This window comes from Haliotis rubra, unplaced genomic scaffold (genome assembly GCF_003918875.1).
Source record: "Haliotis rubra isolate DU_JTF1 unplaced genomic scaffold, ASM391887v1 Scf10, whole genome shotgun sequence".
In the NCBI taxonomy this organism is placed as follows: Eukaryota; Metazoa; Mollusca; class Gastropoda; order Lepetellida; family Haliotidae; genus Haliotis; species Haliotis rubra.
The window spans coordinates 3,287,676-3,305,976 of NW_025764892.1; the positions used below are offsets into that span (position 1 = coordinate 3,287,676).

Here is an 18,301-nt window from a genome sequence, read left to right on the forward strand (position 1 = left end):
TGGTTTCATCTCTTTGTTTGTTGGACCAAAATCTCCTTAAGTAGAACATCAGATATTGGTTCATTTGTCTACACATGATTTAAGCACAAGTTCTAAAACAGTAAGCACATGGTCTAAGTCTGATTTACTGATGTGTAAACACAAAACCATAATAACTAACACAGTTCAATCTCAAACAGGGTAAAACACTGAATCTTACAATATATTGAAGGATCATTTGCTTTTCCACAAAGGCAAAGATAACCATATTATCATTAACACAAAAATCACCTTGCAGAATTGAGCTGTCACCAAGTTGCACATAATTCGCAGTACTGGCATCTGGCCCTGTAATTAAGCTATAAAGCCACTAGACTAAACTCATAGTGCCGATATTTGGCCCTGAAACTCGGCTATAAACATGATAAAGCCACTAGACTCAATTCATAGTGCCAATATTTGGCCCTGAAACTCGTCTATAAAGCCACTAGACTCAACTCATAGTGCCGATATTTGGCCCTGAAACTTGTCTATAAAGCCACTAGACTCAACTCATAGTGCCGATATTTGGCCCTGAAACTCGTCTATAAAAGCCACTTGACTCAACTCGTAGTGCTTGTATTTGGCCCTGGAACTGAGCTACCAGTTCGACTGAACCCATGGTACCATTATCTGTCTGAGTCGCAAACTCACTTGGAACTTGTTCAATGGTGACAGAAAGCATCTTTGTAAAGACTTTTTTGGCGGGAGGAAGGGTTACTAGTTTTGGCAACTGGTCCTCAGGACAGGCAGACTTTAAATGACCTTCCTTCTCACAGTAACCACAGATGATTGCAGGGCCCTGGAAACACAGAGTAAGCAAGGTTTGTGTTATGTTTCCGTCTTCCACTCCTACACATTCAGGGATCTAAGGAGCGGTAGAGTAGCCTAGTGGTTAAAGCGGTCGCTCTTCATGCCAAGGACCCGGGTTCGATTCCCCACATGGGCACAATGTGTGAAGCCCATTTTTGGTGTCCCCCGCCATGATGTTGCTGGAATATTGCTAAAAGCGGTGTTAAACCAACCATACTCACTCACTCACTCAGGGATCTGAAAATCCTAACCAACCAAGGATTGTTTGTTGCATATTGACATATTTGCAAAATCAATCCATATTACATCAGCATTCAAATAATTAAGTCTGGATCAGACAAGCAACAAGCTTGTAGTTACTAGTACAGGTATACTGTAGCACAGGCAAACTGTGGTGCAAATAGGGTTGTGCAACTAAGAGAAAATTACCAGTCTTCCTATATGCTAGCGAAGCGAGCAATGGTTGGCAACGTACTTCCCATTTCCTCACAGGGTTGTGCTCTCAGATTTCCAACCTCATATTTAATAATAACTCACGTAAAACATATTTAATTCAACATTTTAAGCGCCACCCATGCCATATCAAACCGTTCTTCGCATCCATTACGCATGCCAGCTTCTGGTTCAACGGAGTGAAGGAACAAGAATAAGCAGAAATTAAGTAGAAATATCATATGGCCTAATTTTATCATTAAACTGTTGGAGATTATTTTTCTTTTCAGCCGTCCTTATTGTTAGAACCTCCGTAATATTTATTCTACTAAAAACACTTCTGGCGTAGTGGGCGAAAAAGGCAGGGGAGGTAACTGCACAAGTATTTGATATGGTGGACATGTGATTCAACAAGTATATTTAGATTTAAGTCCCCTGTTCCTTCACTCCGTTGAACCGGAAGCTGGCAGGGGTAATGGAGGCGAAGAACGGTTTGATATGGCATGGGTGGTGCTTAAAATGTTGAACTAAATATGTTTTACATGAGTAATTATTAAATATGAAGTTGGAAAACTGAGAACACAACCCTGTGAGGAAATGGGTGTCTACCTTTGATGGTGGCGATATTGTATTTTGATATTTCGGAACCGAAGCGAGGGAAGTACGTTGCCAACCATTGCTCGCATCGCTAGCATATAGGAGGACTGGTCACTTTCTCTTTGTTGCGCAACCCTATTTGCGCTACAGTTTGCCTGTGACTGTAGTATACATGTAATCAAACAAGTCACCAAGCCTGACCACAAGATCCACATGGTTGCCTCATATGACAAGCATCACCATCGATCTCTGTATCTCAAAGAAATGACTTATGTCAAAACATTTCCATCCCCAAATTACCCACAACAGGCAAGTAGGGTCAACAATGGATCTACATTAGTGATATAATATCTCAAGTCTAAATTAGCTTGTCGACCCTAGTTCAGTTCCCATCCATGGAAACAATGTGTGAGAACAATGTCTGCTGTTCCCAGCTGTGATATTGCACAATATTGCAAGGAGCAATGAAAAATCTTACTTGTTCACTCATTCACAATTTACAGTTTCTAAATGATTTGACTACTCAAAATTCATTGCCCAGCACAACAGAAGAAGATCATTAAAGTTCAGGAGCAACATGGTTTCATATCAAAGGAGCATAAATCTTTTGAGAGGTATAAATATTATTAATGTGACAAGCTACCTTGTCTAAAGGATTCAAAAAGTCTTCCAGTCTTGATGATACATCACCAAACATTGTTATGTAATTCCGTACAATATCGATGAATCTAAACTCTCACCTTGCCATCAGTTAGAATTTTTGCTGTAAACTCATAGAAACACTCCTTATCCTCCAAGTTCAGTTCCTTTAGCACCGAGTCAACTAAAATGGGTCCAGATTTAGTTTCATTCACAGACTGTTCGCTCTCCTTTATCACAGAAGTTGTCTCCCCTTGGCACTTGTCCTCACCATCACACCTACCCTTTTCCTCACCCTGGGACTTACTTGGCACATCTGACGTACAAGTCTCACTTAGGGTATCACTAGAAGATACAGCTAGCACAGCACTCTGAACCACCTTCAAAGCAAAGTCCCTGGCGAAGGTGTGAATGTCTGCATCCACCGGTTTCTCTTGAAGGTTTTCCAGAGACATTTGACTAACACCTGCTGATATGATGGATGAGTCCTCCTCACACAATGTGCTAACCGAGCTACAGCTCTCGTTCACTGAAGGGGATAGCAATGTGTCAGAAAGTTGTCTCTCGGGGGAGGATTCCCCTTCGCCTGTCGTGACGTCTGATGCTTCATGGTCGTCTGGTTCAACACTGGAGTCGCGGGCGGCATCTGTGTCATCATCCGTGTCGTCTGCGTCCGCAGAAGCAAACTCACCCAGATGCTTCTTCTTGCCCCTGGATTTCTCCACGATACCAGAGAGAACTTCATTGCTGATAAGAGATCCTCCTTCTTTACTCCTGGGAAGACCAAAGTAGTGGTAGGCTTTCCGAAGACTGTCTTGGAAATATTCGTATATCTTGGTGTTACTCACAGTCCTAGCCACATTCCTCTTCTGGGAAAATGGATCTGATGCAGACAAAGAGCATAAGTAATACAGGGCACTGTAGTAACTAATACAGGGCATTAGAGTAACTAATACAGGGTACTGAAGTAACTAATACAGGGGACTGTAGTAACTAATACAGGGCACTGAAGTAACTAATACAGGATACTGTAGTAACTAATACAGGGTACTGTAGTAACTAATACAGGGTACTGTAGTAACTAATACAGGGTTTCTGTAGTAACTAATACAGGGTTTCAGTAGTAACTAATACAGGGTACTGAAGTAACTAATACAGGGCATTACAGTAACTAATACAGGGTACTGAAGTAACTAATACAGGGGACTGTAGTAACTAATACAGGGCGCTGTAGTAACTAATACAGGGCATTACAGTAACTAATACAGGGCACTGAAGTAACTAATACAGGGGACTGTAGTAATTAATACAGGGTTTCTGTAGTAACTAATACATGGCACTGTAGTAACTAATACAGGGTACTGTAGTAACTAATACAGGGTACTGTAGTAACTAATACAGGGTTTCTGTAGTAACTAATACATGGCACTGTAGTAACTAATACAGGGTACTGTAGTAACTAATACAGGGGACTGTAGTACTGACTGACTGAGTTTGGTTTTACGCCGCTTTTAGCAATATTCCAGCAACATCACGGCGGGGGACACCAGAAATGGGCTTCACACATTGTGCCCATGCGGGGATTCGAACCCGGGTCTTCGGCGTGACGAGTCAACGCTTTAACCATTAGGCTACCCCACCGCCCCGGGGACTGTAGTAACTAATACAGGGTTTCTGTAGTAACTAATACATGGCACTGTAGTAACTAATATAGGGGACTGTAGTAACTAATACATGGCACTGTAGTAACTAATATAGGGGACTAGTAACTAATACATGGCACTGTAGTAACTAATACAGGTAACTGTAGTAACCAATACATGGCACTGTAGTAACTAATACAGGGTACTGTAGTAACTAATATAGGGGACTGTAGTAACTAATACATGGCACTGTAGTAACTAATATAGGGGACTGTAGTAACTAATACAGGGGACTGTAATAGATGTAATCAATTTATCTTAAATACATAACAGTTGAAGATAGAGAACTGATCTGGTTTCACATTAGAAAAAGTGTAAGATATTTCAAAATGTGAAATCTGAAAAAGGAGACTTTTGGAATAACTTTGACATCAATGGTAAGATAAAAACCTACTTCAGTAGCTAAGCTTTCACAGAGGTTGATGTCTCCAGAATGCTAGATAATGACATAAGCTCATGATGGTCAACTACACTGATCTATTCTTCAGACAGGACAACTATATACATTCTCTCTAAGAGTACTGCGATAAGAAAGGGGCAAAACTATCAATTAGTTCCAGCAATAATCTGAGTTTGTCAATGTTACTGGAATATCAACATTACCTTCAATGGCTAGTTTCTTGGAGTTCCATTTCTTCTCTGCTCGAGCTAGCATCTTCTGTTGCCTCAGACACACAACAAACATGGCCGTGTCAAAGCCAAGGCTGAAATATCTGAGAACCTCAAGCCATAGTGTCCCAAGAGAACTAGTGTTCTTGCTCTTCCAACCCTGTGCCTGAAGAACACAACAGAGTTATGAATAGGCCAAGCTAAGGGAGATAATTCTTCCTCTTATCAAATGTTATTCCTTTAACTCTATCTCAGAATATGAATCCCAGTGAATGTCTTTTGTATTCACATGGAGTCAAAGGGAACACTTCTCTTTAATGGTCATCTTATCCACGATAGATGAATTAACTTACCAACTACTTGATGACAACTTCATCCTTTTAATGATAACCCCCACTGCCCTATTATGACCTCAACTCCCTAATGACAACCCTAAATCCCTAATGGCAACCCTGAATATCAAATGAAACTGTCACTACCTAATGACAACCCTGAATATCTAATGACAACCCTGAATATCTAATGACAACCCTAAACATCTAATGACAACCTTCACTACCTAATGACAACCCTGAATATCTAAAGACAACATTTACTACCTAATGACAACGCTGAATATCTGATGACAAGTTTCACTACCTAATGACAACCCTGAACATCTGATGGTAATATTCACTACCTAATGACAACCCTGAATATCTGATGGTAATATTCACTACCTAATGACAACCCTGAATATCTGATGGTAATATTCACTACCTAATGACAACCCTGAATATCTGATGGTAATATTCACTACCTAATGACAACCCTGAATATCTGATGGTAATATTCACTACCTAATGACAACCCTGAACATCTGATGGTAATATTCACTACCTAATGACAACCCTGAATATCTGATGGTAATATTCACTACCTAATGACAACCCTGAATATCTGATGGTAATATTCACTACCTAATGACAACCCTGAATATCTGATGGTAATATTCACTACCTAATGACAACCCTGAATATCTAATGACAACCTTCACTACCTAATGACAACCCTGAACATCTAATGACAACCCTGAATATCTTATGACAACATTCACTACCTAATGACAACCCTGAACATCTAATGACAACCCTGAATATCTCAACACAACATTCACTACCTAATGACAATCCTGCCTACCCAATGAAAACCCTGACTACCCAATGACAACCCTGAATATCTAATGACAACCTTCACTACCTAATGATAACCCTGAATATCTAATGACAACATTTACTACCTAATGACAACCCTGAATATCTGATGGTAATATTCACTACCTAATGACAACCCTGAACATCTTATGACAACCCTGAATATCTTATGACAACATTCACTACCCAATGACAACCCTGAATATCTAATGACAACATTTACTACCTAATGACAACCCTGAATATCTGATGGTAATATTCACTACCTAATGACAACCCTGAATATCTTATGACAACATTCACTACCCAATGACAACCCTGACTACCCAATGACAACCCTGAATATCTAATGACAACATTTATTACCTAATGACAACCCTGAATATCTAATGGTGGAGCATGGTCCTGTGCACAGAGCTCAGGTCACGAATCAGTTGAAGTTAAGCAACGTCGAGCTCGGACAATCCTTGGATGGGTGACCGTGTTTGGCAGCTTGACTCCTGAGAGTTTCTAGGACTTCAGTCATGCCCCACAACGAAGCACATGTGATACATGTGGTCTCACCTTAGGCAAGTGAGTTTGCTCAAATTGCCTCTGTTCACACAGCAGAAAATGGGTACCCGTTTGCATAAAGTCATGTGACTATAACCTTCTAGCGCCTAACAGGCAGCTTGGGTTATCCGGGGTAATAAGAATCCGATTCTGATTAAGCGCAGCGAGCAATCACTTCGTGTTTGGATGCTGTGCGCTATAGAAGATGACTTATTAATAATGTAATTTTTAGAGTAAAATTGATATTTTATACTTATCCTGACTCATGCTCTTTTGCTTGTCTTCTTCTTCTTGCGAACATAGTGGAAACACTTGTATCTCCTTAATTGAAGCTCCCTTCAATGTAAAATCACTAATTAGTACTCACCACGAGTTGCTCCCCTTTAATCCCTTTTGGCGGGAAAGGTGTCGCCACCTTACACCTCGTGCTTCACTCTCTCCTGATTTTGCGAGCCCAACACTTGAATTTACAGGGAAATCCAAAGTGTTATGTGGGGAGGATGGGAAGGCTGACCTCATGAGTCAGGATAAGTATAAAATATCAATTTTACTCTAAAAATTACATATTTTTTCCTTATCCTGACTCATGCTCTTTTTGCTTGTAGAATCCTAATGGAACGGAGGAGGAGTAATAGAATACTTTGGATTTATAATTAGTGATTTTGTATAAATATAACTGTAATAACTGGTATGGGAACTTCATGAAGGCATTGACTTAGGATATTTCCTGTATATAAACCATAGGTTATATAATGCCTAAATTGGGTATTACATTGATATATATTGAAAAAAACCATTACATATATTATATATATATATAAGTGACTCTGAAAGAGTCGCTGTACAACTAAAGATAATATCCATATATACTTAGGGGTGAATGACCTAAGCTAAATATATATACATAGCTCTAGAACTCCTTAGAGTTATAAGCTAGCTAAATTATGTATATAATACATATTAAACTTGTGATGATAATATTTTAACGCCTACGAGGGACTGTCAGCTGTTGAGCGAGGACCAAAGGGCCGAAATGGTGAATGCCAGAGACATCTTCTGTGGTGATGTCTCTCAGGTAGTGATTCGCAAACACCATGTTCGATTTCCAAAAGCATCCTTCCATAATTGTGTTCAATGAACAGTTACCGTGCAGGGCGAGGGTGGAAGCCAGTGCCCTAATCTCATGGATTTGATGCTGTTGGTGGGTCCAAGCCTGCTGCCTTGTAGGCGTAAAATATGACAGTCCTTATCCAAATAGATATGGTAGTGCGAGACTTCTGTTTGATTCAGTTGGCATAAGGGGATGAATAATCTTTGAGAAATCTTCAGCCTTGTTTTGGATCGTCGTGACGAACTTTGAGAGCTCTGACTGGACACAGTGATAAGTCTTGTGTATCTTGTGATCCGAGAATCGAAGATAGCTGGTACATGGAATAACCTGTCTGGTTGACCTGGTAGTTGATTTTTTGCGATGAAATCCCATCTTAATCCCAGGTGCTTATGTTTTGATTGTCATCAAACTGTATCCTCTCGTAATCCAGAGCGTGAATTTCAGATATTCTTGCTGCCGTGGCTAGAGATAGCAGAAATAGTGTTTTCTGTGAGAGAAATTCAAAGTTTGACGATTCCAAAGGTTCATAGGCCTCACTAGTGAGGTGTTGTAACACTACATTCAGATCCCAAGCTGGGGCGTGGAACTTCGCTTTTGGTCCTCCAATCGAAAGCACGTAGTAAGGCCAGTAACTCTGGAGATTTTGTCAGCTTGACACCCGCTCTCATAGTGATCACAGAGCTAAGCTGCAAGATATGTTGATATCGTCCGAACCTCTTAAATGTTTGTTTTGCCAGCAGGTAACACAAATAGTCTGCCACTTGAGGATGTGAAGCATCTCGCTGTAAATCCTTTATTAGCTGCATAATTTTCAAAACTGTGCCACTTGTCGTCGCATTGCCACGAAGTCGAAGTGTCGTAAGGCAAGCGTGACCGCTTTTGCCGCCCTGGCAGAATATCCTCTCTTGTTTAAACACATTTGTATACAGTCCATAATGCGAAGTTGGTAAACTTCTGGGTTTCCGCACTTGTTTTGTGTGTGGATGTATTAACAGGTTTGAGCTTGGGTAGCTCTAATACTGGTTGACCGATTCCTTGAATTAGCATGGGAAACCATACTCTGGCTGGCCAGTAGGGCTGACCAAAGTGAGTTGTAGATTCTGTGTTTGTTTGATTTTCTGTAATACTTGAGGTATTATTGCTGGCGCTGAAACGCTGCAGCGTTGAGGCCTTCCCATGATATACTTAGAGCGTCCGCTTCCCAAGCTTGTGGATCTGGGATTGGTGACACGAATGTCGGTAGCTGATTGTTGAATCTTGTGGCTTAATAGATCTATTAGCGGCGCTGCTAACGGCTTGATTATCTGTGCAAATATTTCCAGCATTGAGCATCCACTCTGTCGGTGATGGTAGATGAGGCCGGTGAAAGCTGTCTGCTAGTACATTTTGGCTCCGAATGTGAACTGCTCTGATCTGTAGATTTAGATCGTGGGTTAGATCGAATAGTTGAAAGCTTAAGTTCAAAAGGTTCAGTGATCTCGTTGAGCCTTGCTTGTTTACGAGAACGCCACTGTGGAATTGTCGGTATGAATCATAAGGTGCGATTTTGTAGAAATGTGCTCCAATGTAGAATGGCGTTGATTACAGCTTTCATCTCTAGGATGTTTATATGGAGTTTGCTTTCTTGTTGGTTCCATAATCCCGATAGTCGCCTGGTTGGCGAGATGAGCTCCCCAACCTTGAAGTGACGCGTCCACATATAGATGGGTTTTGAATTCCTGCTCTGCTAAACAAATCCCTTCGCAGACATTCGATTTCTTTGTCCACCATAGTAGATGAGGTCTGAGATGTTTCGGTAGACTGAATGGCTGTAAATCGTCGAGATGTGCATTGATGAAGACCTGTAAGGGACGTTAACTGTAACCTGCCTCTGACTGTCATGTCTTGGGCTGATGTGAGGAGACCTAGGAGGCTCTGCCATTGTCGAAGTGGTAACGGAGAGCATAGAGCTGGTTGAATGGTCTGTTGGATCTTGATCCAACGGTCTTCTGGTACGACGATACGGTTGAGATTTGTGATAAATCGAATGCCTAGGAACTGTAGGTCTTGTGACGGTACTAGGTCTGACTTGAGTAAGTTTACTAACCATCCTAGCTGTGTTAGTAGCTTTATCGGTCTTCCATCATCGTCATAATTTGCTGCATCAGGTCATCAGGGATGGTCTGCGACGATGTTGTCTGAGCCTTCTCTGCGGAGTTAATGATGGGTTCCACAGCAATAACGTCTGACATCAGTGTAGAGGCATCAGGCTGCATGAAGATCTCTGCTGAAGTCACTGTCGCTGACACCGGCCGCTTCTTGTGCCGTATGTCGGGGATGATAATCGGCTGGTCATCGTAGAGGCCCATTTCTTCGCTGGAACGATCTCGGCTGAGAAAGTTCTCGCTGTTTTCGTAGACTTTCCTTTGGATGTCGACGCTGCCCTGGGGGTACGAAGTCTGCGTTGAGAAGACGTCGAGGCCCTCTTGGACTTTAGCTGCGATGACGGGATGTCTGGGGAGGCCGGTCGCTTCTTAGAGGTGACGGATCAAGCGCCCCACGCCCCTCTTCCGATGGGGTCTCTAGCAGAACACCAGACGGTAGGGGTCGATCGCCAGCAGCTGACTAGATGGAGTTTCTGGAGTATCAGCCATATTTAGCCCTTGTTTGGCGTGACATATCTGCAGCACGCCTTAAGACGCAAAGATAGTATTTATTAAATGCAGAATTAGATAAATCAATGCAATAACTGTAACGCGAATCAAACGCACGGCGGAGAACAACTAGGGCATATTACATGCGGATCTGAGGCAGAAAAACGTAATCTACAAATAGTACAGATTTTCATCAACGTAATACTAGCTGAACAATCACTTAATACACGTGAATAAACAGTAGAAATACGATAAATAATCAATACAAATTACTGAAGGATACTAGCTATACCTCTATAGTACACTATAAGAAGTAATAAACTAAGAAAAATCAAAGGATATGTTGTGTAAGGAGACACAGGCGCTCTCGCATCCTGCTCACTGGGCGAAGAAGGAGAGAGTGAAGCACGAGGTGTAAGGTGGCGACACCTTTCCCGCCAAAGGGATTAAAGGGGAGCAACTCATGGTGAGTACTAATTAGTGATTTTACATTGAAGGGAGCTTCAATTAAGGAGATACAAGTGTATCCACTATGTTCGCAAGAAGAAGAAGACAAGCAAAAGAGCATGAGTCAGGATAAGGAAAAATTTATTATTATTAATGACAATATTCACTACCTAATGACAACCCTGAATATCTAATGACAACATTCACTACCCAATGACAACCCTGAATATCTAATTACAACATTCACTACCTAATGACAACCCTGAATATCTAATGACAACATTCACTACCTAATGACAACCCTGAATATCTAATGACAACATTCACTACCTAATGACAATCCTGACTACCAATGACAACCCAAATGACAACCTTGACCGTAACTCCCTAAATGCCAATCCCGGAACACAAAGTACAAGAAGAACTCACTTCCTCTTGCATCCTCTCCACCCATGCGTTGGACACATCAGTGTCGATATTCTTAGGTAGATTCTGTAAAATGACAAGCAGTTAGGTAAATGATATACAAACACCTGTCTGTAATCGAACCTAAAAAGACCAGTGATTAATGGAATAGAAGGAAAGTCCAGATAGTTATGTGGAATCCATATGCACATACACGGGACTATGCTCTATTTTGGTTTCAGTCAAGACCCTATAACCACAATGACATTCTACGGAGAAGTCCTCATATTTTAACACAGAAAGGTATCGTATTTCATTCTTTTTAAAGTGATTGTTGTTAAAGGTGAATTCTGTTAATATGTAACATGATCATCCCCTAGATCAGTTATTACGCAAAGGAACTGATTTCAATATATTTCGCATTTTAATCGTATAAAAATGGCCAGCATACATTTTAAATCTTAATAGCTCCATAAACACAAAACCATATTCCAATATAGGTCAATTCCTATATCACTCAACAGACTGCTCATCTACTCTTTAACATACAGAAGTGAGTAAGAATGAAATCAGTGACAGTGCTCAGAGGGATAATACAACACAAGCCCCGCCCATTCTGTTATCAGGAAACAGTAGTCATCCAGTGACATGGCTTAATTCTTTTTCTGCATAACAAATTGTTTGGTCATATGGGGTGAGGTGAGGTGAGGTGAGGTGAGGTGAGGTGAAATTGGGTTTAACGTCGTGCTTGAGAATTTTTTTCGCTCATATGACGACGTGCATGCGTGTGTATGTGTATGTGCAGCTGCTTGTACTAGCCCAGACTGAAGCTGGTTTTATAGTGCTAGCCCACTGAGATACCATGCCACAGTGAATCATGAATACCCCACTCAGACACATTATACTGACGCCGAGCCGTTGTACCCATCAATGCCGAGCGCCAGGCAGGGACCAACAAGTACCATATTTGAATGTCTTTTGGTATGACGCGGTCGGGGATCGAACCCTCGACCTTCCGCTCTCCGGGCGGACGCTCTAACCACTACACCACGGAGGAGGTCTTTGGTCATATGGACTTGCAAAGGGAAATGAAACTAGTTGTTAAGGACATAGCAGTAAATAAGTGAGTGAGTATGGTATTACATCGCTTTAGCAATATTCCAGCAATATCACGGCTGGGGACATGGCAGTAAATATCAGACAGTACTGACCGATGCCAAAACAGGTAAAATTGGTTGCTGCAGTTGTTGGAGGAAGAAGACAGTCATCAGAGCTGTGGCATAAGCAGGCAGGGTGCCTTCACTCTGGACATCAAGGCGGCAAACCTGAAACAGCCATCTCATCCAATTATGGACACAATTTGTTCCAACCAATTAATCATTGATTAGACAAAGGTGCTAATTCTAAAGAACCATTTTCACAAGGAATTTAACATTTAAGAATCACAGTTGAAAAGTGACAAAGCTGACTGGTTTGCCATTAATGTGATGTAACTTGTGCCTACCTTGGCCCAGTATCTAAATGCAACAGCCAGTTTCCTGACTCTTGGGTCCATCTCACTGTATACTGCTAGAAGCTGACTGGTGGCTGTCGCTGGCCGACTGTTGATCGTCATCTTACACTCCAGTTTTGTGTCTGGGTCAACAAAGACACAAGCAGGCACCTTGGCCGAGAAGTCGCTGTGTACATTCATGAATTGATCCTCTGAAAATAGGTTAGTTGTGACAACATCTCTGAATACAGTACGTCCATCATATCACAGTGTGACCTCTCAATTTGAAAAAAAAGCCCTAAGGACATGGATCTTTACAACTGATGTGAAGTCCAGTATAGAACAAATTTTATGTATAACAACTTCTTTTATTTGTGAGTGCAATGTTTCGATACAGATTCTTGTACCATTGTTAAATAGGACAATGGTTCACAACGGTACAAGAATCTGTATCGAAATGTTGCACTCACAAATAAAAGAGGTGAGGTGAAATTGGGTTTAACGTCGTGCTTGAGAATATTTCGCTCATATGACGACGTGCATGCGTGTGTATGTGTATATGCGGCTGCTTGTACTAGCCCAGACTGAAGCTGGTTTTATAGTGCTAGCCCACTGAGATACTATGCAGCAGTGAAGCATGAATACCCAACTCAGACACATTATACTGACTCCGAGCTGACTCCTTGTTGTACCCATTAATGCCGAACGCCAGGCAGGGACCAACAAGTACCATATTTTAACGTCTTTTGGTATGACGCGGTCGGGGATCGAACCCGCGACCTTCTGCACTCCGGGCGGACGCTCTAACCACTACACCACGGAGGCGGTCAATAAAAGAAGTTGTTATACATAAAGTTTGTTCTGTATTTCACTTCCCAACTTCCAAAATGCCACTCACAGAAGTTATGTTGTAAAGTCCATGAGCAGGTATAGTGGTAACAAATCAGAGTTCACCTGACATCTGAATTTGTGGTCCTGAGACAGCATCAGGACCCCTACTCCACTCGAAACAATTCAAAAAACATGTATTCTTAATTTATTGTCCACAACATTTTACTTAGGTCTTGTTGGCTGGTTTAGTGGTTCCATCAGCAGTACTAAAAGATCCAGTGCGTACCAGACATTCATCATGAGCGTTGATGTTTTTGAGATACAATACATCAACCAGTTCAGAGAGTCAGACCACAAAGTCCCCTCATTCCCCCATTCTAACCGGGACCTTCATGGCTTCTTCTTTAATGCAACCAATAAATAAATAATAAAGAAGCATTCAAACATAAAAAAAAAAAAAAGTCATCTGTTACGTTTGAGACTTGAGATCTTTACCTGCAGTTTTAAGAATGTCGAAAATCTGTATCAGCTTTTTGGGCAGACCTTCCATATCCTTGGAGTAGAGATCAATGTTGATATCACTGGACTTGAGGCCGAAGCCAGTGAGAGACGACCCATACATCTGGAGGGACACTCCTGAGACAGCAAGGATACAGGTACTACAAGACATGCTACATGGTGACAGGACTGTTAACATCAGAAGAAACTACTGTCAATACATCCTAGTGAGTGAGTATGATTTTACTCCGCTTTTAGCAATATTCCAGCAATATCACAGCAGGGAACACCAGAAATGGGTTTCACACATTGTACCCATGTGAAGAATCAAACCTGGGTGTTCGACTTGACCAGCCAACGCTTTAACCACTAGGCTACCCCACCGCGCTCAATACACCCTAAATACGTATCGCTCACCCCTCAAAGTAAGGATATTCAGCCCCAGGTCTGGAGTAAATGCCACTGAAAATTCCCAAACTGGTATCAAAAATTGCCCATGTCATGTAAAAACTACATGTAGTAACTCATTTTATGGCTTTCCAGACTTAAGCTGAACTTCCCTAATACCAGCCTAATACCAAGGAAGAGGTTTTAATGTTTAGTTTTATATGCCACTACTGAATACTATCTTAAAAGGCAATGTCAAAATACCCCTCAATGTATTATTTTTTATACAAATGATATACTTATTCTGACTCATATCTGCTTCTCTCTCCTATTGCCCGAGATATAGTGGAAACCTCTGTGTCTATGTTCCCAAGAAGAGTAAAAACATCTCACCCCCGTGACAGTGCTGTGAATCATCACTCTCTCCATTTTCGAAGCCAAATTTATAGAAAAATTGTGCCAAAATTAGTGGAGACGGCTGGGAAGGCATACGGCTACGAGTCAGGGTAAGTATAAATATCATTTTATAAAAAACAAGAAGACAAAGTCATCAATATCTCCCGCAATGGCAAAATACTCTTCATGAATATGTCTACTATTTATGATTATGTTTTGGTGTGTATATAGAAAGGTGGAAGGAGAGTATTGAAAGGTTTTAAAAGTTCTGCTCCAGAAAGGAGCACTACCACCAGTTTCAGTCTAAGTCAAACTTGTTGGCATGGAAATGCAAAGATATTTTATTCAGAAACCCAAAACTACCAAAAGGCACCAGTACACCACTAGACCATTCTATGTGCTATGTTTGGTGAAGAGAACGCACAAAAGAGCCACCAATTTCAGTCTAAGTCAAACTTGTTGCCATGGAAACGCCAAAAATATTTAATTCAGAATACCAAAACTACCAAAAGGCACCAGGATGCCACCAGATTTATCCATGTGCCAAGTTTGGTGAAGAAATATTGAACGGTTTTAAAGTTCTGCTCCAGAAAAGACAAATGTGCACTGACACACGGACGCACGGACGGAGTCCATTTTAATACCCCCTGCAAAACGCGTTGCGGGGGATAAAAAAAAATACATATTTTTCCTTATCCAGACTCATATTTATATGCTTGAATCCAACGGACAGGTGGTGGGTCAGCCACCTAATTTTGTATTCTCCAGTACTGTTCATTCATACTGTAAAACCCCTGGGAACTCATAATGTGCTTGATGTAGATGAACGGGGTACCACTTTCTTTTGTTCAAAAAGAAGTAAATCATTTGATTTTGTGGATTTTAAGACATGCACGGAATTTTCATTCCTGCTTGTCTTGGTCCAATCCATATGTTAAGAATAGGTCGTAAACTTAACTGAATCGTATCACTCATGCTCTGATTTATCTTGTAAACCAGGTGGACATGGACTCTGTTGGTGGTTATGGAACAGTAGCCTGACGTCAACGAGTGTGCATGATTTTCGGGTGAGTTCTTATCTTCTTGTTGGTATTGTCAATTGTTGCGCTACAACCAAGGGGTTGAACCAGTGTATACTCTCGACATCTTCCGTGGCGAAGTCTCTGAGATAGTGGTTGGCGAACACAGTATCTGATTTCCAGAAGCATCCCTCCATAATAGATGAGATCAAGCAGTTGCCATTGTAGATGCTATGGCTCTGACTTTATGCGGATTGGATGCCCTTGGAGGATCTATGGCTGCCGCCTTGTAGGCTCTCAGAATCACTGCTCTCACCCCTTTATTGTCATAAAGACTTCTAGCAGATCTTCTCAAGGCTAAAGAGATGGCTGCTCTAGTTGAGTACCCTCTTTTGGTAAGGCAGTTCATAATATGTTCAATGCGTGAAGCTCGAAGACCTCCGGTTATGTGGATGTAGAAGGTGGTTTGACCAGTTTTAGACTTGGTTTTCCAGTTACCGCCATCAGGTCTGGAAACCACGTTCTGGATGGCCAGTAAGGTGCTACCAATGTCAGTCTCAGGTTCCTTTTTTTGCTCAATCTTTTCTATATCTTTATTGGTGGAGGGGACATATATGCTTGAAGACCTTCCCAGGATAATGCTATGCATATTGACGGTCCATACCAACAGCGTCTTCAAATAAGACAGTCAATGTTCTTCACTGTCGAATCTGGTAGCTTAGATGTGTTCTAATGCTGGTAGATCTCTTCAAAATTATGAAGTAGGAACTCTAAACTTAGCTAAACCTGTAGAGGTTTCCAATTCTTGGGGTACATATATGCATTTTCTGCAGCTGAAAATGTCATGTGACAGTTGTATCAATGTTTTAATAAAAATATTGTACAATAAATAAAAATCTTTTTATCTATTATACGCCCCGACCACGTGGAGTTACCTCCCTGCTACACATGCGCAGCCAACCAGGTAAGCACCTAGGCCCGTAGCATCATTCCTTCTGCAGAATAAATCAGTGAACAGAATTGCGGGGAGATGGGCGGCCCTACCCCAAGGACGACTCTCTTCAAAGAATTGGAAACCTCTACAGGTTTAGCTAATTCTTTTTCATAGAGATCGACCTTGGGGTACATATATGCATTAACTCAGACTCCCAAACACTGGAGGCCAGGGAGGAGGGAATTCTGTCAAAGTACACATAAATAGCGATCATTAGAAAAAATGTAACAGACGCCACAACACTCATCTGTAACGTGTCCCGAAGATTCCGCGAGAGGCACTATGGGAGGGTAACCGACAGGGAGGATAAGTACTTTGATCAGACCTCATAGGTTAAGCACAGTAATTTGCACACAGTGCGAAAATAATAAACACCGCCCACATCATGATCTATTAGAGAGCACCGTAAGGGGGGAAAACCAACTCACAACCGACCATAATCTCATGAGAGAATCGAAAGGAGTTAGATCACACAACAGCGGATATATCAATAATGCACAATTGAAAGCAGCGTCAACTGTCCAGATAACCAAGACTCACTCGGTCAGGGTGGCAGGACACTGTCCACTGGAGATAACAGAACGGCAAAAACGCGCACAATCACATGAATGTGTATCGAGCTTATAGTGCCTAATAAAAGTGCTAGGCCGGCTCCAAAGAGAGGCAGAGCATATCTCTTCAATGGGTAGTGCCGATGCAAAAGCCTTTGACGTGGCCATTGCCCTGACTGAGTGAGCCTTCAAACCCTCAGGGGGAGGCTTGCCCTGAGCCTGATAAGCAGCACAAATGACCGATACAAGCCAGTGTGATAGGGTCTGTTTGCTCGCCGGCATCCCAGCCTTCCTGCCACCGTAACAGCAGAACAGATGGGTACCCGTACAGATCCCTTGTGTTCGTTTGATATAGACCTTGAGATTCTTCCGGACATCCAACGGGTGAGTGCTCGTTGCAGAGGTCCCCGATGTGGAAGGCTGGGTAAGAGTAGGAAGTTCGATAGGAGCTGTCACATGGAAAGCGTGATCGATATTTGGACGGTAAGTATCCGGGAGGCGAATACTGACATGATCTGGATGGAACACAGTCAGTGCCGGGTCTGCCGACATAGCATGTAAGTCGCCGACCCTGCACCCAGATGTTACCGCCACCAGAAATACAGCCTTCCATGTTAACAACTGAATGGAAAAAGCCGATAGACGTGAGAACGTAGGTCGGGACAGCCAATCTAGCACGATTGACAAGTCCCAAGGTGGGCTGGTTCGCCTGACAGCAGGTCAAACCCGATCCACGCTAGCTAAAAGGCGCTGCATAAGATGGTGCTGCCCCAGAAGAGCACTATTGACAGGGGTGTGAAAAGTGGAAATAGCGGTGGAGTAGCCACGAATGGTCAAAGCCGCCAAGCCTTCTTCCAAACGAGCTTGCAAAAAACTCCAATACTCGGACTAAATCCGCAGAAAAGGGATCTGCAATCCCCCTATCTGAACACCAGCGCGCATAGCAGGACCACCTATCCTCATATTGAACGTTTGTCGAAT

General features: G+C 42.0%; 1 protein-coding gene and 1 long non-coding RNA gene across 2 annotated transcripts in view; one reads left to right on the forward strand and one right to left on the reverse strand.

Moving 5' to 3' along the window:
* Positions 1-18,301, reverse strand: part of LOC124261613 (terminal uridylyltransferase 4-like) — a 53,129-nt gene that overhangs the window by 20,801 nt on the left and 14,027 nt on the right. Inside the window, 7 exon segments of the mRNA XM_046695986.1 lie at positions 673-820; positions 2,601-3,382; positions 4,806-4,977; positions 11,177-11,239; positions 12,364-12,477; positions 12,657-12,856; positions 13,971-14,111. Of these exon segments, the coding sequence (XP_046551942.1) occupies positions 673-820; positions 2,601-3,382; positions 4,806-4,977; positions 11,177-11,239; positions 12,364-12,477; positions 12,657-12,856; positions 13,971-14,111 (1,620 nt within the window).
* On the forward strand, positions 6,572-17,297 carry LOC124261707. The gene is made up of 3 exons (XR_006894406.1): positions 6,572-6,777; positions 7,042-7,047; positions 17,281-17,297. It is a non-coding gene; the product is annotated as an uncharacterized LOC124261707 (long non-coding RNA).